Source organism: Dioscorea cayenensis, chromosome 13 (genome assembly GCF_009730915.1).
Source record: "Dioscorea cayenensis subsp. rotundata cultivar TDr96_F1 chromosome 13, TDr96_F1_v2_PseudoChromosome.rev07_lg8_w22 25.fasta, whole genome shotgun sequence".
NCBI lineage: Eukaryota > Viridiplantae > Streptophyta > Magnoliopsida > Dioscoreales > Dioscoreaceae > Dioscorea > Dioscorea cayenensis.
The window spans coordinates 442,514-466,358 of NC_052483.1; the positions used below are offsets into that span (position 1 = coordinate 442,514).

Genomic DNA, 23,845 nt, shown 5'->3' on the forward strand with positions numbered 1-23,845 from the left:
TTCTATTGGATGTGGTGTGTTCGTACAGCTTGGGAACAATTAAATACCAGCCGTTTTATTTGAACGACAAAGATTGACTCAGAGAGACTACTTAGACATGAGAATGCAAAACACTGTTTATAGACATACTTTTCATTTTTAAAGATTATAAATTTATCATGACATAAAAAATTCCAAATAGTATGATGAAAGAGTTACCTAGAAACTACCAGCTTATTATTCTAGAATACATTTATGACATCAAGGAAACTCGGACAATATATATGAACCAAAATTTAAAAAAGCAAACCCACAAAAAAAAAAAAAGTCAACTTAGCATTACTAAGAGATGCTAATGGCCATAATCCTATCTATCTTTTACCGCATGGGCTTGATTATTTCTTCTTTACTTTTTAGCTGGATGATGATGTGGTTTTGACTTCATGATCTCATTTTTGAGTTATTCCTTGCAGGAAATTAAAGCAAAAGCTCAACAAACTCTCACCATCTCTGATGCAAATAAGACAGTACTAAGATTAATGTTTGACCATAATCTTAAATTCATCACATAAATCAATATTGTTCATGCTGATAATATAATCTCATTCATATATATACATACACATACAACCAACATTACAAAAATTACAACTATATATATATATATATCACACACACACACAACCAAAGAAGGAAAAATTGCAAGTATTTCAGACATATATAACTATATCACATTCATGTTCAATGAACATATATATAGTGATAATATAAGATGATAATATTATATGTAATCACTCATAACAAATAAATTAACACCCCCTAAAATACAAGATATATATAAATCCTAATGAAACCCTAAGGCTTCTTTCCTTGGGTGTAAATATAGTCAATGTGAGCACTCAAAGTCCTCCTCATCAAGCACTCCTCATCTCCCACTCCTTCACAACTTTCTTCCACTGCCTCTGGACTGGCCTTTTCTACCACCTTAACAAAACACAATATTCATCACCAAATGATCCTCATGAGTATATATATATACAACTAAACAAGAAAACAAAGTGGCTATATATATATATATATATGTACCTCTTTTGTAGTCTTTGGATCTGAAGGCACAGACCTTGCTGAAGATTGAGTGAGTGAAAGAATGAGCAGGAGAGAAAACAGAAGAACAGTGGTATGTTTCAACATGTTTGTTGTGTATTATCTTACTCAAACTTTAGAGAGAGTGAAAGAGGAAGAGAAAGAGAGTTTGGGAAGAGAAGATGAATTGAAGAGATAGGATAATTTGGGTAGAGCGTTGGGGGAGGTTCGGTATGAGAGCTAGTGGGTTATAAATAGGTGATAAAGAAGTGGTGTTGAATATGTGTGAATAAAAATAAATAAAATTTAGCACTTTTTGGGGGTTTCTTTTGAAAAATTAGATGGAGACCCTCGTGTGCATCGCTAGTAATAGGTGCGTTTACTATTTGACTTTTCAATGGGGGTTGGGTTTGGTCTGTTGGTCTTCATGTAGTTGGTTTGATATTTAAAGACCATGAGGGTTGAAATGTAATTTTAAGACTCAAGGGAGAGAAATTCATTTATGAATGTTATTTCTTTTAGCTAACAACTAACTAACCGCTCATAATTTCTATAAAAGTTTCCAAAGTTTACAACCACCGGTACTGCTTCCGGCCAGTTAGTCGGTTATCCGATTTTCTTCTAATATTTTGTACATATTTAAAAATAATAATAAATAAATCTATGAATTTATTGCAAAAATAGCTAGACTGAATACAAGAGTTAAAAAACAAAAGAACGATAACAAAATACAGAAAAACACACCGAAATCAAGCACTACAGTGAACATGAGAAATGACATTTTTTCTATACTTTTTTTAAAAAATTTTAAAGTTTACCAAAAACTTTTTGTGTTATTTTAATGTAAAATTTTAATTGAAAAATGGAAAACAAGACATTTGTGAATTCCTCATCTTTGTACATCTGTCTGTATAATGCTCATCCCATTCTTATACTATTCTCATACTATATCATATATCAGACATCCTAGATCTGTATTTGAGTCTTTAGATTTTATATTCATATAAAAATGAAGTTTTTTTAATCCCTTTCTATATGTACTGTACTTCTTCGCAGTGTTTTATTTTCAATAAATTTGTGGTTTATCTATTTTTATAAAAAAAAAGACATCTGTGAATTTTTTTTATATATATAAAAAAAAAATCTGACTGTCATTTGTCATGTGTTTTTGGTCACTAATGATTTATATAAAACTAATAGATAAATTAATATAAAAATTTTAAAAATATAATATGTAGATATAATTTGTTAATTTGTATATAGTCCTTGTCATCTAGATGGTCAGAATTTTTTTTTCCAATTGTTTTCAAGAAGAAGCGATATAGATAAAAATATGGAATTCTTTTCAAATGAAAATTCTCTTCTTTAAGAATAAGTTAATTGAGAGATTAATTCTACGCGTTTCATTTTCGACATTAAAAAGCTTAATTAAGTTTTTGGTATGGAAACTTTCACTAATCTTATTAGACAGGGATGTCTTGTTTAATTTTCAGCAACTTGCTCAAAATTTGATATCATGAAAAATCTTCATGGAGGTTGCAACTAACAGATAAGTTCTCATTATTAACTCTAAATTATAATGCTAGATTCTTTGACTTTTCAATTAGAAAAAACCAGGAGGCTTCATCCTTCTTTATTTATTCAATCTCAAGCAATATTTATGTCTTACTAAAAAAGTTCATTAAGCTTCATGGTACTTACCTTAATTTCTTTTAATATAATTAAATATAAACCCTGAAATTAATTATAATGCAACTCATGAAGATAGCATTGAATCTTGCCATGTTATAATGCTTAACACTATAAAATTTTTAAAAAACTTCACATTCTATTAATCACTCAGTCACTGATTAGGCTCTACAATGAGGAATACTAATTATCTATGAATTGTTTGACATTTTTCTAGCATGTACTGTATATATATATATATATGTATATATGTGCACTAAAATATTAGATATGTAGGAAGGTTCAATTCCATCACTATCCCTTGATAAGTGGATCAAGTTGGCATGTTCTGCATTTTTCTCATTCTAATTTGTTTCTTTTTCTCTCAAAAGTCTCCTCTTATCCCTGGAAACAATGCTATTCTATTCTAGAATATCAAAATGAAGTAAAACAAATATGATGTGTTTTATTGGTCTAAATGTAGGAGAAATAGGCTAGTCATGGGGCATTGAACACTAGATATATATAGATCTTTGAGTTTTGAGCTATAATTAATTTCTATGTATGTAAGGTAGGTCAAAAGCTAATATGATAGAGGGAGTGAATTTTGGTGGGTGATCCCATAACATGCTGATATTTGATTTGTTTTCTTAGATTTGACTTCCAAATATAAACTTCAATTGTTTTTTTGCTGTACCTCAGCACTTGCGTAGGCACACTATAAAATGTGTTAAACTCTTTGTCAGCTTTGGGATTGACGCTAATGAGATTCTAGCTAGTTGTGCTATAGCTACCTCAGTTTGTTTCAGTATTTCCCTTTGGATAACATACATATATTGAACAAGTTTTGAGAACCCAGTAAGTTGATCAAATATATATATATATTTTTTTTTTTTTAAGTGGTGATCCTCTTTAACCTATTGGTACTAACTTTTTGTTGAGGATGCTCGTAATCTCCTATTAAAAAAAAAAATTTAAAATCTTAACTCAATTTTTTGTTTTTTAAAAATAGATAAACCACTTCAATTAATAAAGCACAAAAAATACAAACATAAAACCACAAACAGTTGTGGCGATAGACAAGAGATCTTAGACCACTAGCAGTGATACAATTCTAAAACTCAGAACAAAACACAACTCCACCAACAGAGAAAGAATATAATCTTTCTCAACATCCCTTGTAACAAACTCTTAACTAACCCATGAACTGATCCTGCGTCTCTTAGACTCTAGAGCCATCCTCAAGCACCTCTAAACGCAGTTATAAAAAATGTAGACAGTATCGATCTAACTGTGGAGATGGAGTCTTCAAACTTCGCTTTGGTATCATCTGCAGTTTTTTCGATACCAAGATTAAAATCTTAACTTAACTAGAGTGAGAACACAAATTAATTTTTTTAAAGCTATTAATTTGATCATACCTATGCACACTACTGAAGCATTGTTTGATAAAAACAGATAAATGAAAAAAAAAAAAGAAGATAAAAATTATAAAAATGGTGACTAAAGGATTACAACAAAAGTCCACCAAAATAGAGGGGAATATATATATACATATATATATATATACATATACTAGGCAAGGAGAAGAAATTAAGAGGACATGCAACTGCACTAAACTAGAAATATAGAAAGCTTGGACATCAGCACAAGCCTCAAGGTCGGCGCCAACTTAGCATTAGGGGTTAACGTACAGTAGCATAACGAGAGCAGTTTAAATGCATGCTTTCTTTCTGATCGAGTCTCTTACAGGAAACTATAATAAATAGGCCCAAAAACAAATTGCAGGCTGCTGCTTAACCTCATATTCTTATCAGGCCCATGCATGCACTGTACGTAGATTGATATTTCATGGCCAAAGTTTGATGATCTAGTGGTGCTTGTTGAAGTAATAATGCATGCATCTCTAAAATCATTGATCGTACATTTGTAGTCTTTATAGTTTATAGTTTTTAATGCATGAATGCTTCCTGTTCTAGTAGTGCTGAGGTTTCAACAGAAGATATATGACCATGAACATTGTGCTCCTAATTAAGTGCTTCTTGATGTCATTCTCTTTGCACTGAGACAAGATTTATATATATTGCGCATGATATGTTGTTCTAAATGAGTGCGGTTTCCATTTGATACATCTTTTTTGTCCATGATTAGATATAAATAAAAAACTTACATTTTCAACTCATGCTTAATGATTTATATCCTGTTGATGCATATATATGAAGCTTTTGCCATTAACTTCACCTCCCTATTTATACGTCAACTCATGATATATATATATATACTTAATTAATTTTAGTTGGTTTGAGTTTGATTAATCCTTGGTTAATGATCACTAATTAAATTAATTAGTGTCTATATATACAATGCAACTGTATATGAAAAGCAAAATGTGTGAATTCGATGAATTCTTTAGTCAAGGCAATGAAAAAGATAGAAAATGCTTCTTTTTCATGTTTTGTTTTTTAGCTTTGCCTTTAAAATCTTTTTGACGATTCAAAAGAATATTTTTGCCAATGTGCTAAGCATGTGTTCCATCATCAAAGATGAAAGATTAAGAATCAATTTGGTGCAGTCACGATCATTTAATTGGTACCATTTCATTATGTAGAACCTCCAGTAGTACTGTCGGTTTGAATTCAACTGATTAATTGCTGCTCATTCAAAAATAGCAAAATTTACAAACATTTAATTAGTGTTTATTTGATAATAAACACTGTATTTATTCTTAACTAATTAATACTTGCATATTATCTTAGTTTAATACAACCCAAGGTATTAAGAGGGGGCTTGCATTCTCACCAAAGGGATCAAGATATCGAGGCGTCCCTTGTTAGATGAAATTATTATTATTATTATTTTGATGGAAGTGAATGAATTATAATTTGTTAAACTAAAAAGAACAGAGTAAGTATAGCAAACACAAAAAAAGAGACCAAACAAATTAGAGGGTCATTATTAGTGGTTAAACAGATTAGAGGGTCATCACCAAACAGATTAAACTAAAATTATTATTATTATTATTGTTAGTATAAAAAGGATAAATAATAAATTTATTAGAAATTTAACAAACAGGTACATAGAGTTCAGAGTTTAAAAAAAAAAAAAAAAAAGCATTGCAAGTACAGACAAAAACAATATATAACAAAGAATAACAACGAAATAAATAGTACTCCCCTAAGCATAGAGAGAATCACCACATAAGATCATATAGTAAACACAAATAAATTACGTACTAGTGTCAAGATCACGCTAATAGGCTTTGGAAACTAACTACTTTTTATAACCATATCGGACTAGTCCTTGAGCTTCTGCCTATTTAACTAGAGGAGATTATTGAGTGTGACTTTTTTTTAATTTTTAATTATTTTTTAGTGCAATTTTTTTGGGTTAGTTTTACTTATATTAATTAATTTATTTATTTTTGAGAACAAACCACTCACTTTAAGTGATGGGAAAGTAAATTGACCTCTCCACTTCTGATTGGGGAGGGAAAAAAAATTATCTTTCTTTCTATTGCAAAGATAGTTCTTATACTAGTACGTTTTGTTTTGTTTTTTATTTTTGTTTTTTTTTTTTGGATAAAAAAGATATACATTGAATAAAATAAGACAAATTAAGCACACTAAGATATAATGACACTCAAGGTGGTCCAACACTAGATAAGGCTTTTCTTTAAAAAAAACATGCTCCCCTTTGCGATCTGGTCCCTGCCTGCTCACAGGCAAAAGTATGGCTCCGCTTGATTAAGGATTAATCAAATTAGTTTCTGGTTTTATGAAAAATACCCTTCTTTAAACTAGAAAATAAAAAAGAAGTTAATGTGAGAAATAGCATAAACACGTTTTTATTATCAGAACATACTATTCTAGAATTTTAATTATGTGTGTGGGAGTTTGAGGAGTACTTGTCTGTGATTTTATCTTTTGTCTTATGCTTTCTTTTTATTAACCAATGTGATTCTTTCTCCTTTTAATGTATACGAAGAGAAATAGAGAAATAATGCTGGCGTGCGCTAACTAGAGCCACTTGTTAATTAGTCAGAACAAGTTGCTCTCATAGAAAGTGATAGAAGAGTGCTGAACCAGCCGACTGAACTCTAGAAGGAGTTTACTAATTAACCTAAGAACCTTAATTATAATCTTCAATGAATTAATTATATATTTAATTAATTTACCTCTCCATTAACCAAGAGACTTAGAATATTCTTGCAGACATGAAGAAAGGTACATATATAAAACCATTCACACGGCTTTTCTAAACATTATCTAATGAAGGAAATGGAATGCTTAATTAATTACTTTTTTCACTCCGTCTTTGATTGTGATGTGTTAATTTTTATTAGTTCATCTGATTCTTGTAAACTCTCCCCTAGTTTTTTTTTAAATGAATAAATCACATTCATTAAAATAAAAATATTACAGAAAAACAAAAAAAGCTAACCATTAGATGTGGTACAATAACATAAAAAAAGCAAAAAATAAAACACCCCCACAAAAACATAAACGTCTTTCACAACTCCCCTCAAAAAACATTACCCCGAACTCAAATCATAAACCTCCTCTGACGTAGGACTCTCCCCAGAAGTCACAACACGGGAGCTTAAGAAATTCAGGTTTTTGCGAATGAGCTCCATGGACCCCTCCAGCTTCTCTTTAGAATCATTTGTAACAACAAAAAATCAAAACAAGAGCATACGGTCAAACTTCATAATAATATCAAAAGCAAACAGAGAATTGGCATTAAAAACAAGATCATTCCTAGCAATATTTCATGGAAAAAAAGTTTTTGTTTTGTTAATTCTTCATTGTCATGTGTTAATTTTTTTTAGTTCATCTGATCATGATTCTTGTAAACTCTCCACTAGGTTTCCAGCTGATACTAGAATCAAGAATATATATATATATATATATATATATATATATTTGAAAATGAGTGCAGAAGTCCACTAAAAATATATATATATATATATTATTTTTTTTCATGGAAAGAAAGCTTTTGCTTTGACCATGGGCAGCTAGCCACCACCAGCCCACCAAACAAAGATTTATGAAAATACGCACGTGAATCACCTACAACCTGCAGCTTTTGCAAACTGATCATCAACTTTATAACTCTGCTTTTGTTTGGCTTGTATATATATATATACACACACATTATTTTTTTAATGTCTCAGTGTTCATACACATATGGACCCCTGTCTAAAGCAAAGACAAGCATCTTGAATGACTAAAACATCCTTTCTTAAATCCCAACCATGCATTCAGAGAAACAATGGGATTCTCTTCTTTTCTTTTTCACCACATGCTGTCCACACCTCTCAATTCTCAACCGTGGATCTCCAAACAGTCTACAGAGCTTCTTCTAATTGGAGTTTGACACGTGGAATTAATTAAACCAGATGAAGAACAAGTGCATCTCTTCATGTGGCTGCCATGCACGTAGAAAGAAAGATGCTGCCACCTCTTCTGAAGTATTCACAGCCACTAGCTTTACAATCCTTTATATATAACAATTCTTGAATATTATATAAAGTTTTCTATATATATATATATATATATACCCTTTCAGTATAATTAAAGAAACAAATGAGAGAAGGAAAAGAACAAGCTTTTGATGAATTGTTTGGATTGATAATTCAGAGCCATGCACCTGTTTGCTTAACCTAGTCTTATATCTCCTCCTTTTCTTAAATTTCTTTTGGAAGTGCATCATTCTTCTGAGTTAGAGGAAGCCATGCGTCCTACGTAAAGCCTCCCAAACCCTATAATTTATAAACAAGTACATTTCAATCTTTTCTCCATTACCTACACTTGGAAACATAGATTAAAGAATGAACTTATGATAAGTTTGGATAAATTATTTATATATTTTAAAAATGAATTATTTACTGCATATAAAGAGCTCCACTTCTTCAATCTTGATCAATGATCACTAAGCACAAACACTTGATAACATTGCATGCAGTTTAATTAACACATGGCAATGACTTTGTCCAATCTAATTAAGTGGGGCCATAGTTATATATATATATATAAATATCTTAAAATATCACCACTAATAATCAAACAACAAGATGGGTTCGCACGCGCGGACCAAACCGATCAATTACCAGAGCTCTTTGTGCGCACGTACCGCACAAACACCCACTTGTTTCTTAGCGATTAAGCTAATGTTTCTCTATCCCCGGCCCCACCGGGCTAACGTCACACATCCCCAAAAGATCTTTCCGTTCACCACCACAATAAGACACCAATTTTCCGACCCAGTTCCAAACCCTTCACACGTGTCACAGTTACTCAATGTATTTCCTTAAGTGGTGTCACTAATAAACCCCATCATTTACGTCCACTTAGAAATGGCTCTAAATTTAAGAAGCTCTTTTAGTGCCTGCTGACTCAGAGGGACCACCGTATGTATACGGTGAAGCTATAGCTTGATGACACGTAGATAAAAGTCGGTGTTAAGTGGGACCCAGAGAGGAGCCATCACCGCCCTTAAATATGAGTCCCTTCCTCCTCCTTTCTTCCCTTTTCCCCTACTCTCTACTCTCCTTCCTCTCTGAAAAAAAACCGGTTTTTTTTTCTTAGTTTCTCTCGGTCCAACCAAAAACTCTGGTCCGCCGCCATGCAATACTCTCAGTTCAACTCCATCCTGACCCAATCCCTGCCAACCTTGGAACCCGGGTTTGGATTCACCCCTTGGGTGTCCACTAACCCGAGCCCAATAGAGAACAAAACCCAAACCCAAACCCAAACCTATAGTTTTTCTGGTTCGGATGGGCCGGCCCGGCCCGGTCTGTCGCCGGTCGATGACCGGCGGCTCCGGCGAAAGATATCAAACAGGGAATCAGCCCGGCGTTCGCGCATGCGGAAGCAACGGCATCTCGAGGACCTTCGGATTCAAGCGAGCCGGCTCCGGTCTGAGAACCGGGAGCTTGCGAGCCGGCTCGGAGCCGTGACTCATAACTGCTTCTTATTCCGCCGAGAAAGTGAGAGGCTCAGCACCGAAGCCACCTCCCTCTGCCTTCGGCTCTCGGAGATACGCCGGTTTCTTCTTTCACGGCAGCTCCAACGGCTCTCTTCTCCAGCCGCCGCCCTCATGTGTGGCGGCGGCTTCGTCTCGGGATCAGCACAGACAGGATCATCCATAATCGCTTAAAATATCAAGAACTCAGGGACTTAATCATAAAATCGGCCAAATGATTAACAAACGTGCGAGAAGAGACATGTATGATCTCCATATATATATATATTAATATTAGTTCATAAATATATATATATATATATCAGGCTCTCTTCTTGGCTCCAGTTATCTCCTCCGTTGAGGAAAAACCACTAGTGGTTTCTGGTTTTGTGGGAAACCGGTGGTTTATTAAGGGGCTGTTTTTTAATAATAAAAATGGTAGTTCTTATTTCTTTCTAAGGCGTGCTCAAGAAATTATGAAAAAAATTGGACCTTTTCTGCATAAAGAACTGCCATGACTCGTGATAATCCAACCGCGTTTTTTGCCTCGTGATCGTAAATTTCATGAATGAATGGTTGTCTGCTCTCTACTTCAATTTTTCTCGGAAAACACCCTGGAAGTACTGATATTTAAGCAGGGGCCCTCACCATGGGAAATCTTTGCTAATGATTGTAATGGCCGGCCTTTGTCTCAATGTTGACTGCTAATGGAAACGTGTCAAAATTTATCTCTCTTGATCCTTTTCTTATTATTCGGATCTTAATTGCTTGTAAATATTTATTGATATTTATCATAAATACAGTAAAAAAAATAAAGAAAAAGGTTGTTTTTGTGGATTTTTACTGTTGCTTACGTTGGCTTATACATTCTGTCACTTTCATTCTTTGATATGTAGAAAGCTTAAAAATAGTACAACAGTCTTCAGTTGATGCCAGAGTAGGTTGTCTATGAGAATTAATTAATGTATTAATTAAGCCAATTATAAATAGTTAAATACTAAATAGAGTCAGTGACATGAGGGTGATGGCTTACAAAAAGCTTCACTAATTGATTAATTATCAGCCAAGTTGTATAATAAAACATATGAATATAATTTTCTAATGTCAGTTGAAATCATTAGTCATCACCTGTGAGCAATAAATATGAGTTTTCTTTATAGCAAATAATACAAGACTAAGATGTCCTGGTTATTTTAAATTTAAATGTGGTACATGCTTGTTTGATTGTTAATAATTTCTTTTTAATAATATAGTTTGTTATGTAGTCAAAACAATATATTTAATATAATAATTTAATTTTTAATATAGATGAGTATTTTTTTTTAATAATCTTGGTAATATGTTCTTGATATTTAATAAATATTAGAGCAAATTAATGTTCTATCTCATTCAGATACAGTGTTGAAACTAATGTTTTTTTTCTTTATATATATATATATATAAATTAAGCATGCGTGGTTACTACAATCATAATTGAGCTCAAAATTATTAAAAAAACAGTTTATTTGATTAAACTTGATTGTTCTAGCCACTAATAGCTATCTTATCTTAATACTATTTTTTTTCTTTTAAATAAAGGTAGATAACATTTAAAGCAGACAAAACACTGCACTTGATATCATTTTTTAAGTTTATTAAACTATATTAAATTAAAATAATAGACTTACAAAGGTACATAAAGAATTGTAACAATATATACCACCCCTAAGAGTGGAGATGCCACAGAGAAATAATAACACAGCATTGGATATAACAAACAACATAACATCAAAAGGTAACATAGGCCTTTACAGAGGACCTGAACTTGGATCTTCTCCATGAGTTTAGCGGAACATAATTAATAATACATTATAAAGTATATTTTTTTTTCCTCTGAAGAGCAAGTAATTATATTGTTGATCAATCCATAATGAAGTTTTACTTTTGTGTTGTTATGTTTATGTCTTGTGTCTATTTTATTCTGTTTTGTTGTTTTTATCTTTGTTTATTTTCTATTTATCTGCATTATCATTTTTGTCATGTAAAAATATATTTTCTACGTATATACATAGAAAAAATTACCTTAGATTTTACTTCTAATTTTTTTTAAAAAAGCCTATATATAGATATTAGAATCAATTAACAGTCAGGGATCTAATGTGCTTGTGGGTGTATTGTCCCATTGTGCTCATTAAAGCAATGGTTTTAATTAAGTGAAAGTGGTTGTCTTTGTATGAGTGGATCCTTCTGATACAACTGAGGGGGAACATATGGATGAATATTCATGGCATATTTAGACAACCAAGTTTAACTAATCTCTCTTGTCTTAATTGTTGCTCAAAATTTTTAATTCTTTACTTCTTCTTTTCTCTTTCTTTTTTGCTTTGTAACTAAGAATGGGAATTAAAGACATAATCTTGACATCCAACCTTCAAATTCTTCTTTAGATGTGTGGTATGTTAGGATTTGACCAAAGTTTAATTAACTAAAAGTGTACTTAGATGTAACAATTACTGCTAAATACCCATCTAGTTAACATACATATTTAATCTTAAAGTTCAAACCAACTAAACTACTATAATTGAATCTTGTGTGTAAGCTCGCCATTGTGTTTTCAGATTTTAATAAAACTATAAAGAAAAAGGTAATATATGAACTTGATATATCAATATTGCTACATAATTTGGTGCACAAACTTTCACTATCTTTTACTGATGTACTTTCACTATCTGCTTCATTCAGTGTTGGATTGTTTGCTACCATGAAACATATATAAGATTAATGTAACCAATGCATTACATTTATGATGCTTTCGGTTTCTGAAAGACAAGAATACATTTCCATCTATTCGGTACAATATGATTGTCTTAATTATTTTCAATTGGTCTAGTCTTTGGTATCAAATCATACTTTTAATTAGTAGTTGGTGAAGTGAAACAAGTGGAAGTTGATGAAACTTTGCTGCAAAATTGCTTACATTGCCATTGAATCACTCAACCTTTCTTTCTTTCTTTCTTTTCTCTTGTTGCTTTTCAGTTAGAAGGAGAAGTAGAACCACCAACCAGGCAACCACCAAGGAACTGGTCCTGTGGTAGTCTTTTCAATAAAAAAATGGAAGGAAGAGTTGTAGTGTCAGAGGGATGTGTATTGAGTTTGATTGGAAAAAAGGAAGGCCTGAAGAACTGTGCCACCAGCTTTGAATAAGAGAATGGATAACAATGTTAGCTCATTTCAATATCTCATTGTCTAAAATTTGGATGCATTGCCATTCCACTGATGATGAGACTCTACTGAACCTACCATTTCTCAATCAAAGCACTGTAATTTGTTCCTTCAATCCTAATCTGGGATTGTGTGGTCTTTGTTAGGTTGGCACTTGATGACAAGATATAGCTTGTTTGTTACTTAAATGGATGTTTGTCTTGTTTGTTTAACAGCTCTGATAACAAAAACAGAAGCAATTAATTTCTAGACTACAAAGTTTCAGACATAATGTCATCATCTTCTCCTACACAGCAGCATCATAGACGCCTCTTTGAGCTGATGGAAGAGCAGCAGGAGCCATTCATCCTAGATGTGTATCTCATGGAAAATGGTTTGACATGCAAGGCATCAACAAGAACAACACATGTTTGCTGGCCAAGCTTTGCATGCATGAAGCTTCAGAGCTTTAATATTCATGGTATCAGAAAGAACAGAGGCTGGTTGCTGAATTTCATTCTTAACAAGTTGTTGCATGGAAAAGCTCTGCAGCAGAAGGGTGGGAATGGAGGAATGTTTAGTGTTGTTGAAGAAGTGGATGAAGAGGTGGAGAGCTCAGTTGAAGAAAGATCTCCATTGCACCACATTAAGAGTATTAATTACTACCACATGCTTGTGTATATATTTCTCTTTAAATTCTTTGAACTCAAGTTGCTACTTGCTTGTGTTCTTTGAAACAGCAGCCAAGCAAGAAGAGAATATTACTGCAAGAGAACCTCTAGACAAGGGGAAGGTTGTCAATGAAGTGATGATCTTTTCATTAGAGAAGAAGATGAGAAGTTTTTCAGCTTCTAAAGAAAAGTGGGGACAATACCAGCGTACAGCGAGAGAGATTGGAACTGAAATAGAAGTTCTCATATTTGAAGACATCTGTGAAGAAATAGTTCTGGATTTGTTGGACTTGTTTAGTTTTAGTATGTAGTTAGTTGATCTTGGCAAATGCTAACATCACATGAAATAGGATGTTTTGTGATTAATTCAGTCTCTTAATTGCATATCAGAATCAAAGTTAACATCTCTGCAAAAATCAACAATCCGTGCAAGAAGACACTCTGACATTTCAGGTGTGTCTAATGTAGCAGAGCTCCTGTTGTTTCACTCAAATCTGAAAAGTAGCTCAATAATTCTTCCAAAAGGGTGAACCACTTTCCAACAAACTGTCATTTGCTGCAACATCGGACTCTCCGCTTTAATCTTATTAAGCTATGAAAAATTTCCTTACATTACTTTCCCTCTCTTTTGATGAGAACTGTTTCCATGTAGAAGAGTTCAAACAACTGTACCCTCATTGCATCAGGACACAAGCAAAGACAATATCTCTGGCATTCAAGAACTCAGCAGAAGTTACTTGGCTAAGAAGAACACAGTTTATGCCACAATTGTTTCAATGAGCAGTGCAAGAACAGGAACAAATTCCTTGACATGGGCAGGTATTTAAGAACATCATAAGAAGGAAGAGCAGGAAGCTGAAAAGATACATCAAACCAACTCATCACTTAATAGTTTCATTTCAAAAGCAAGCCATATTTCTTGCCATTTGCTGTTCAGGCATGGCTTATAAAAATAGTACATAAGATCAAGGGGGAAAAATTACAAAGTAAGAACCAGAGAATGAAAACAGTTCTACAAACTCAAACTAAATAAAAGCTCCACGTCTTCATAATCGATGCTTTCATGGTTCTGTTTCTAGTCATTTGTCTCTCTGCAACTTGTAAGCTTACAGAGAAGGAATGGTGGAGACATTCACGAGGGTTGAGCAAAGAAGGTCATCACACAGGCTGTGAGCATTGTCCTGAGCTTTGTGACTTTCAGCCCTGGGACTACTTCCAGTGCTACTAGACAAAGACCCAAAGCCTGTCTTCTGTAGGACACCAGTTGGAGATGAACCTATCCGAGGGCTTGAATCCCAGCCATCGGTTAAAAGGTTTAAAGACGATGATAAGCAGTTCTCACCGGAGTCTTTTGCAGCATTGTTATTGGTGTTGCTCAGGACTTCACCTAAAGGCCCACCAATGGAAGACTCCCAAGAGATTGGTATCCAATTAGCTTGTCTTTGGTTAGCCTCATTCAAAACCCCAACACTCAAACCCATAGGAACAGGATCAAACTCACGAGCTAACTTGAGTGGTGACAGTGTAAGCTTTTCTTGGTTGGGAGATGAAGTCGAGGATGAGAAGTCCGAAGAAACCATAGGGATTGAAATGGAGAGTTGAGTCCTATCTGATTGCATTTCTTCGACCTCAGGCCAGGTGATTGTTGAGCGGTCAGACCGGTTCTTCGGCCAATCATCAAAGAAATGGCGAAGGGAGTGAGTCTGGGACTGCTGATCATTGAATTCCGGGGATGAAGCAAAGTTGGATATGAGTTCAAAGTCTGCTCGAGAAGAGGATCCTTCAAAAGGATTTTGATGTTTAGGAACAGAAAACAAGGTGTTTACAGGTTTTGGATTTGCAGAAGTTAGCATGGAGAAGCCTTGTGAATCCAGTGCACCTCCATTAACATTCTCTTTGCTTGTTAGCATCCTGCTAAAGTCATGACAATTAGTTTTTCTTTTCCGTTCACTATAAATACAAAATAAAGAAGATGATCAAACACACAAATGAAACAAGAGCATGACAGTTTCTTGCCTTAAGCTGCATAGAGAGATTGTGCTAATTAAGCAAATGAAAGACACTCAGCATCCAATAGTTCTTCAAAATCAATACCTTTCTGCTCATAATGATCACAAAGGCAATGCACAGAGTATAGGACTATGATAACAAAGGCCATCTGTACCACTATACAAAACAACCATACCATATAAAGTGCTACATGTGCAGTAATGGCAGTTTGGCATTTTACCATTATGCAGCTTCAACTGATTGCAATAATGCTTGATAAAATCCATTGCAATGTATCAATCATGCCTACACCTTTTGAATGAATTCAAGTTCCTTCATTAATGGTATGAACATAGCAGCTAATTATCCGACTAATTTCCTATAAGTTCAGGAGAACGTATTTTTTACTTGTAAGACTAATTCCACATACACACTTGTTAAATCAGTTAATAGAAAATAGCAAAGAAACACACTTGGCATGAAAAAAGAAATGTGTGGACTTGAAAGAGAATAAGGAGTTGAATCTACCTGCCGAGCTGCGAGGCAGAAGGATTAGCAAGCCGTGAGTTTTCAGTGCACTGCTTTGCAATGGTGAGGCTGTTAGATGATCCGCCGCAAGGAACAGCAGAAGCTGATAATGGTGAATGGGCGATGACAGGCATCGCTTTAGCGGCATGGCCATTCTGGCCTTCCACATGCTTTCTTGAACGATGGCGGCCCCGATTCATGTGTCGCTCACAGTACTTTCCATCAGCAACTGCATCCCTCGAGCAACGCCATTTCTTCCCGTCGGTTCGACGGCACCTTCCAGGCTCTGGATCAGTATTTCCAGAGAAACCCAGATACAAAGATCCCCACCCCACTGCAATAACCAGCAACAATAACAATACTGCACAAAATTTCCATCCAGATGGATGTTTCATTTATGACTGGATAAAACTATGAAAACCTACAACTTTTTTCCAGGAGAGCACATGGCAGATCAATATATCCAAATGAACAATGAATAGAAGCATAGTAAAGCTCAAACCATATGAAGAAGCATGTAAATGCTATAACACTATCATATTACCAAATAAAATCAGTGAAAGAGTGAAAGAAGCCATTTTTACTTCATACGTTCAGTCGAGAGGGTAACAGAGAGAGAGACTTACAAGGGTTGGATCTATAAGATTCAGATGAGAAGGCAGGAAACCCAGAATGGCAGAGGCTTCTTCTGATAGGGAGGAGGAGATTGGATGGTATGGGGGCATTTGCATCGATGTACTTGTAGATCAAGGCCTGGTGTTCCAGCTCCATCCACTGAGATGGGGTGAAGGGACCCCTAAGCCCTGCCAAAACCCCATTAATATACTTGAGCATCCAGAACAACCACCCCTGAAACAGGGGACACATGGAAAAGAACAGAACAACAAAGATCTAGAAAACACAAGAATGAGCTTATCAAAACTCAGATTTATCAAAGATGAGTTCTTTCTCTCTATTTCCCCCATCTCTTTCAGCCAAAACACAGGAAAAAGAAATTTTTTTGGGTAGAAAAAAGAAGAAATGGAAACAATAAAAGCAAAAAGAATCAGTGGTTGCTGGTCTATCTTCTCTCCTAAAACTCCCTTCACATCTCACAAAAAAAAAACAAAACAAAACATCTTTGAAGACAAGACTAACCCAAGAGAAGCAAAAGAAGAGGAAAAAATACAACTTTTTCGTTGACAAGACTTGAAACTAAAGATCTGAAATACAACGAAAAGACGCACTCATAGTTAATGATAAGAATCAAACACACAAACCAAGCAAGCAACAAGGAACATAATTTATTTCTTTTCAAAGACACTCGAACAAAGTTTCCGTGACATACCTGCATTCCTGAGGTAAGCTGGTGAAGAGGAAACAGAAGGAAATGGATGGTGGTAAAAGGGCAAAGGCCCATCACTGCTAAGAAGCAAAGCATCTGGCTTTGGTGATGAGAAGCTGAGCATTTGCTCCCCATCAGAGGACAGGGAGAAGGAGTGGGAGTTGGACCTTAGAAGAGATGGAGGTGCTGCAGCTGTCAGCATTGCTACATCGTTAGTCCTGGCTATCTTGAGGCACCTCCAATCATGCTCATCTGGACCACCAGGCCTCCCTTGCTTGAAGAAGCCATTGTTAAAGACGCCTTTTTGGCCTTTGATTTCAGTGTCTAAGGAGGCTAGTGAGGAAGAGAAGAGACCACCACCACCCTCAGAGGACGCACTCACCAACCCTTCCATGCCCACTAACTCCCCAAGGTCCATGTCATTAACCACTGCTAGAGACTATGACGAGACAGTGGAAGCAAGGACTGCATATGTGGTGGTTTCATGAGATGAACCAGTTGACAATGGGAAGCAGAAGATGGTGCTGGGTAAGAGGAGGAGGAGAAGAAGAGTAGACATTGTTCTCACTTCTTATGAGGAAGGAGGTGTGTTTATGAGAACAGAGAGAGGGAGAGAGTGAAATGGGAATGCTGTTCTCTCCTTTATCTTTAGACATGCCAACAAAATATCTGCTGGTCTTTTCTTAGGAGGCATTAACATTTAACACTTCCTCTTCTTCAATATATATATATATATATATATATAAATTATCTTTTAACACTAGCCATGCTAACTTGTTGCTCTCACTCTCTGTATAGATTTCACTTGATTTGTGGGTCCTTGTGTCTGATATTGCCATTGGAGGCCAGCAAGAGGAGTAGGAGTGTCTCCTTTGCTTTTTCTTCATTTCCATTTTCTCTCATCTCCAACACTCTCTCATAGTAGCTTCTCATTTTTGTTCTGTTTGTACTGTTACTTAATTCATCATAGTGAGAAAATTAGTCCACTTTCCATTTTCTCTCTTGCTCTCAAATTATACAAACAACAACAACAACATCTTCATTTTTCAATCTCTTGATGAGAGTGATTTGGTACTCTGTACTCATACACCGAGATGCATATTGTGCATAGCCATGTGATGCCATACCAAACATCAGACTAGAGCTCACCTCCCTACTGTTATTACCAACTCATAGGCACACCCATGCCACCACCACCTTCTCCCCCTCCACTCATTCTTAATTTTCTCACATTATTATATCATTATTATTATTATTATTATTATAAAACTTACTTATATAATCATTTGCTTGTATTGTATTTACAGAAAAGATTAGAGACCAAACATAACATAACTTTGCCAAATATATCATCAAGAGTTAATAGACACAACAAGTTTCTGAATGTTGGAAACAACGACACAAGGACATATTTCCCTATCCATTAATAAATTTAACTAGTATTTCTTATTATGAGTGTGAAAGGTGGGTAAGGTAGGTAAAGAGCTGTCATGAGCTTTTATTAGAAACTCTTTACTTGCAATTAACTTTCTCTTCCTAGTAAAATGGTAACACTCTCCATCTCTCAAGTCTCAACCACAAGTAATATACTCCATTGAAATTAAAGTCATGGACTTATGGTTGATATTTTGTTGAATGGTTGCTAATAACTCAAACTCAGTATATATATATATATATATTGTTTAATGGGTTACAAAGGGTGTGGGGATCTAAAGAAGGTATGAGACGGAAAGCAAAGCATGATGACCGTCCAACCGGAAGAAGGGACCATCAATCGTACGGCTCTCCAGCGCTCACTTTGAATGGTTGGGATTGGGTTTGGGGTTGGATGGGTGGTGATGATACCTCCTTGGAATCTAACACCGAGGTTTGACTACGACGTGTCAACGGAATCCTTGGTCCACGTGGACCCCTTCCATCACTCTCCGTTCTAGCATTCATTTTTAGTCTCTTTTTTTCCCCTTTTATTTTTATTTTTATTTTTGGTGTGGCTGTTAAATATTGATGATTTTTTTTTGTTTATTTATTTTGTTAAATTTGGTTGAGTCCTTGAATAGCTTCCTTGTGGGGGACACAATGAAGAGGCCACAACAATCAAATTTAAACTGTTTCCGCGTCACACCTAATCGAAATTTAATGAGCCTCCTCCATGTCAAGAATTTTTTTTTAAAATAAAATATAAATAAATTACACCAACGTTCAAAACTAATACATCATTGTCATAAAAAATAATTAATATTAAAATACTTTTTAACTTCTTAATGATAATATTTTACTTTTGATTTGGGTTGATTTTGATCTCCAATTATTTTCTTAAAATATATAATTGACATCTGACAAATCACATAATACATGGTTAACGAAATATTATTAAAAAATTAACAAAACAAGAAACTATTAGATTCTTTTTTAAAGTGATCCTATTTCCTTCTCTTTTTCTTTGAAGTTTCATATGCTTTTCCTTTTCTAAAATGCAACTACTTTTCACTATATATACATATCATTTAGTAATCTAAGGCCCACTATATCATTTCATTTGAATTTTTTTAATAGGATTTATAAAACAAGAAAAGAAAAAAAAATTAAGTCATGCAATAATATATGTATAAATATACATTGATACACATTTATGAAAGACGGATTGTACTTTGTACTGTGATATATATATATACTCATGGTATATCCATTTCTCTGAACAAGATATGTATATATTCATGCAATCTAAGCTTTCTAGTGTGCTCAGGAAAGAGTACATATATGGTTTCATTGTCTCAAAGTTACGTTGGCCTAATTTGCAGGATCGTAGTAATGATTTAAATAAAGAAAGGAAGGGATGCTGGGTGTGTCGTATGGAGAAATGAGCCCCTTGGGAGAATTCAAACCAAAACCTTATCTCATGTCTTTTCTAGGGTTTCATAATGTGCATGAGAGCGCACACACTCAAGCTACTCAGAAAAGAACAGTTTCATTGTGTTCCCCATGCCCATGATGTCTCTTGATTTGTCTTCACTTGGTCAACCTTTCAACTTATATTCATGCGTCTACATATCTCCATACTTATATTCATATTCAAACCCTTCCATTTAGTTATAGGCAAATCTTCATTAGTCCTATGTATATAATTATATATGTTCTTAATTATAAAGAATTATGATCAATATTATCATTGAAATATCTCTTGCTAGACTTCATCAGCTTGATTTCATCATAACTACATAACTTGTATACATTGATCAAGGTTCCAAACTTTGGATGCAGTGTTCTTTGCTAATTGTCTCAAACTCCAACATATATATTACATATATAACTAGCTTCCCTTTCCAAGGTGGCGGCGTATAGTAAAAGATAAGCTATATATATATAGTTACATTCTCCAATGGTTTGAATCCTAAATATATAATATAATGACTGCTCAAGTGGAAATATGTGGTGCCTCTGAGTTTTACATATAGTTTTGCATGCATGTGTGCTTTGGAAAGAGCCCTGCGCGCCTCATTGGTTTGCAACTTTGCATGGGGACCAGCCATGGCTTCACTGTGTTGCACTTCTAACTTTTCTCCTCATTCTATGTATATATATATATATAGACATATACTTTCAGTACCACTACTCCATTGATCATATCTCTTTTGCTCCACAAAGCCATGTGGATGCCACCATGCATGCAAAGCCATGAATTGATTTAGTACTATAATTAACTCACAGTGATATACATATACTTATTAAGTCTTGTTAGGGTTAAGTAATTCCACTTGCTATTCTTAATGTTTTTTCATTGCATCTTAAGTATGTCATCAGTGTGCTGGCAGAAAGAAGAGAACAAAAGAGAAGTCCAGCCAGTGAGATTGGGAGGAACCCTAAGAATGATGCTTTCCTTATTTTACACATTCCTAGGAGGACATCAAGATGCCACCCACACGCACATCATGCCTTGGATATATATAATTACTAGTTAACTAGATTATCACATCATATATAATCTTCCTTTTTTAAAAAAAATTATATATACTAATATAAAATGGGAGGGTGGTTTCTCGTTAACCAAGGTTTCAAGCACGCCATGTCCCACATGCAAGTGTGACAACCTTGATTAGTTAAATGATGTGAGTCATTTCTTAACAATTGCATGAATGTAGAATTATAGTTAATAATTATACGTTGATGTACTGAAACTTTTAAAAGATAACTAGAAAGGAAAAAAACACATTTAAATGAATATTAAAGTTTGGAGTACACATCACTTCATGTTCTTTGGCTTTGGGATTTGAGCATGAAACAATCCAAAAACATGGGTTGTCTCAAATAAAATAATGTCCAAATTGATATGCTTTATGTGCAATAATAGTACCACTCTTCAACTCCCTTCTCTTTTAATATACACCAATCAAAAACTCCCAAACCAGAAGCCCATGATGATGATAGATGATAATATTGGGCTAACCCAATTTTAGGCCCACCACAGTTTAAAAATTTCTTATATGATGGAATATGTTGTTTCCATGGAGTTTCTTTGGGAATGTTAGTAGTTATTAATATTAATATTAATGTTAATATAGGTTCATCTATTTCTGTGTTTTCACAAGGTTATTTTAGTTCCTAAAATTAATGTAAACATTGGTTAAATTGTTATTTTATTTTTTGAAGTTTGTTTATGCTGCAGAGTTGCCGGAGAAAAGAGAAGAGAGGAAGAAAAGGGAAGAAGAGGAAGGAGAGAAAGAGAGGAGAAGAAGAAGACTAGATAGAAGCAAAATATTCTCATGGAATCACTACAATCATTTATTGTAATAAACTTTCCACTGAGACATTTTCACAAACGCTACACCTGCTAGGACACCTTACTCAATGATAACGACTTCTCTAACAACCTTGATTTCAGAAATTACAACTCATTTTAATATTCAGACTCATTTTAGAGATTGGAAGGTGGACGATGCGTTCATGAGGCTAAAGGGTATAATGAGGAACTTATAGTGTCCCTAGTGTGTTCGGAACGCCGTTTCTCCACATCATTCGGGGTGAATTCGAACCTGATGATAACCAACATAGAGGTCCAACTTGGAAAAGATCCAAGATTCTACAATTTCATCTAATAGTTCCTCCACGGTCAGATTTGGAAACCAGGCCTTTATGGTCACCGCATTCAATGCCCGATAATCTACATAGAATCGCCAAGTTTCGTTTTTCTTTTTGATGAGAAGCACTGGCGAAGAGAAAGGAGTACTCATACTTGGCCGTATAATCCCTTTAGAAAACATTTCTTCTATGAGCTTCTTAATCTCGAATTTCTGGAAGTAGGGATACCGATATGGCTTGACATTCATTGGTGGTGCTCTGGGAGTGAGTGTAATGTGGTGATCCTGTGCTCGAGGAGGTGGAATGCACGTAGGAGCTTTAAAAATTTCTCTGAAGATGTGAAGAAGAGACTTGAAGTCATTGATGAAGATGACGGGCGCATCTAATCCCATTGATGGAACCGAGTTCAGGTTAGTTGGCTTAATTGGCTTGACTGTTAATTGAAAAGAATTGGTCTCCGTCCGAATTCATCTTGTGAAGAGAGGCAGGACAGATTAGCTAAGATTGTGGTTGAGTGAGCCTGTGTAGTTGTACTGGATTGCCTTGGAAAATGAATTCCATCCAGAGGTGCTCATAATCGAATAGGACTGGGCCTAGTTATAACAACCATTATACCCCTAAGATGAGATCTGCACCGTAAATGGGTAACAGAATTAAATCAACGGTGAAGATTGCGTCTTCTACCTTTAGCGGCACGATAGAGCATTCTCCCCCACACGTGAGAGCTTCGCCGTTGCCAACAGTGACACGCGTATGTGCCGACGGCTGCAACACCAAATTCAAATGTCCTGCCAGACAAGATTGTATAAATTTGTTTGTAGATCCCTTGTCTACTAGAATGAGGACTTCTTGTCCATTAATGGATCCGTCGACCTTCAATGTGGACTGTACCACATGCCCTAGTAATGCGTGGAAGGAAATGGACGGTGTTTCCTGTGTCCAAACTTCTTCTATGCAGCCTTCTGTTAGTTGTAGTTTCATTTTTCGGTGGTGGTTTGCCTTTCGGTGAGGCAGAATCCCCCTGTTCCACCATTAAACAAAGAAACAAGGCTGGGTTACATTTATGACCCGGAGTGATTTTGGAGGTACAATTGAAACATAGTCCCTTTCTCTCGTCATGCTGCTATTTCCGCTGGCGTGAGGCGTTTATTGGCAATGATGCAGCTCGGTGATTAATTGGATGTGGTGGCAGTGGAGATGGTTTAGGCTAAGAAATCCGGGGTTGCGGAGAACGGCCAGCATTGCATTTATCCTCCACTAACTTCGCCATACCCATGGCATCATGGAGATTATCGGGCTTCAACAGATATAATTCCTATTGGATTTCATCTTTGAGGTGTGAGAAGAAGTAATTTATGAGACTCTGCTCAGTCAAACCAGTGACATG

At 35.0% G+C, this 23,845-nt stretch overlaps 4 protein-coding genes across 6 annotated transcripts; 2 read left to right on the forward strand and 2 right to left on the reverse strand.

Annotated features, from left to right (window-relative positions):
* Positions 1-676: 676 nt before the first annotated feature.
* On the reverse strand, positions 677-10,488 carry LOC120274898 (phytosulfokines-like). Its single transcript, XM_039281440.1, has 4 exons — positions 10,398-10,488; positions 7,443-7,466; positions 1,066-1,103; positions 677-963 (listed from the first exon to the last, which is right to left on the reverse strand). The coding sequence occupies exons 1-4, from the start codon at positions 10,486-10,488 to the stop codon at positions 835-837; spliced, it is 282 nt and encodes a 93-aa protein (XP_039137374.1). The 3' UTR covers positions 677-834.
* LOC120274447 (bZIP transcription factor 44-like) lies at positions 8,833-10,152 on the forward strand. Its single transcript, XM_039280978.1, has one exon. The coding sequence runs from the start codon at positions 9,355-9,357 to the stop codon at positions 9,886-9,888; it is 534 nt and encodes a 177-aa protein (XP_039136912.1). The 5' UTR covers positions 8,833-9,354; the 3' UTR covers positions 9,889-10,152.
* Positions 10,489-13,124: 2,636 nt separating the features above from the next.
* LOC120274864 lies at positions 13,125-13,893 on the forward strand. 2 transcript variants are annotated; one of them, XM_039281406.1, is made up of 2 exons: positions 13,125-13,525; positions 13,614-13,893. In XM_039281406.1, the coding sequence occupies exons 1-2, from the start codon at positions 13,165-13,167 to the stop codon at positions 13,853-13,855; spliced, it is 603 nt and encodes a 200-aa protein (XP_039137340.1). In that variant the 5' UTR covers positions 13,125-13,164; the 3' UTR covers positions 13,856-13,893. The 2 variants fall into 2 exon arrangements, with proteins under 2 accessions (XP_039137340.1, XP_039137342.1); XM_039281408.1 differs by having other exon boundaries at positions 13,617-13,893.
* A 515-nt stretch (positions 13,894-14,408) lies between these two features.
* Positions 14,409-18,067, reverse strand: LOC120274783 (growth-regulating factor 6-like). Of its 2 annotated transcripts, none has more exons than XM_039281321.1 (4): positions 17,389-18,067; positions 16,688-16,864; positions 16,062-16,395; positions 14,409-15,455 (listed from the first exon to the last, which is right to left on the reverse strand). In XM_039281321.1, the coding sequence occupies exons 1-4, from the start codon at positions 17,801-17,803 to the stop codon at positions 14,651-14,653; spliced, it is 1,731 nt and encodes a 576-aa protein (XP_039137255.1). In that variant the 5' UTR covers positions 17,804-18,067; the 3' UTR covers positions 14,409-14,650. The 2 variants fall into 2 exon arrangements, with proteins under 2 accessions (XP_039137255.1, XP_039137254.1); XM_039281320.1 differs by having other exon boundaries at positions 14,409-15,458.
* Between the last annotated feature and the right edge of the window lie 5,778 nt (positions 18,068-23,845).

Bases quoted from the DNA above. Each gene is read 5' to 3' on its own strand.
- LOC120274783 (XM_039281320.1), bottom strand. From the start codon at position 17,803: ATGGACCTTGGGGAGTTAGTGGGCATGGAAGGGTTGGTGAGTGCGTCC. The intron at 16,865-17,388 runs GTATGTCACGGA...GGGTTTTGGCAG, and splicing joins AGCTTACCTCAGGAATGCAG to GGCTTAGGGGTCCCTTCACC. The intron at 16,396-16,687 runs GTAAGTCTCTCT...TGGTTATTGCAG, and splicing joins ATCTTATAGATCCAACCCTT to TGGGGTGGGGATCTTTGTAT.
- LOC120274898 (XM_039281440.1), bottom strand. From the start codon at position 10,488: ATGATAAATATCAATAAATATTTACAAGCAATTAAGATCCGAATAATA. The intron at 1,104-7,442 runs TATTATGAAGTT...CTCAATCTTCAG, and splicing joins TCTCTGTTTGCTTTTGATAT to CAAGGTCTGTGCCTTCAGAT. The intron at 964-1,065 runs GTACATATATAT...TGTTTTGTTAAG, and splicing joins ATCCAAAGACTACAAAAGAG to GTGGTAGAAAAGGCCAGTCC.
- LOC120274864 (XM_039281406.1), top strand. From the start codon at position 13,165: ATGTCATCATCTTCTCCTACACAGCAGCATCATAGACGCCTCTTTGAG. The intron at 13,526-13,613 runs GTATTAATTACT...TCTTTGAAACAG, and splicing joins TCCATTGCACCACATTAAGA to CAGCCAAGCAAGAAGAGAAT.
- LOC120274447 (XM_039280978.1), top strand. From the start codon at position 9,355: ATGCAATACTCTCAGTTCAACTCCATCCTGACCCAATCCCTGCCAACC.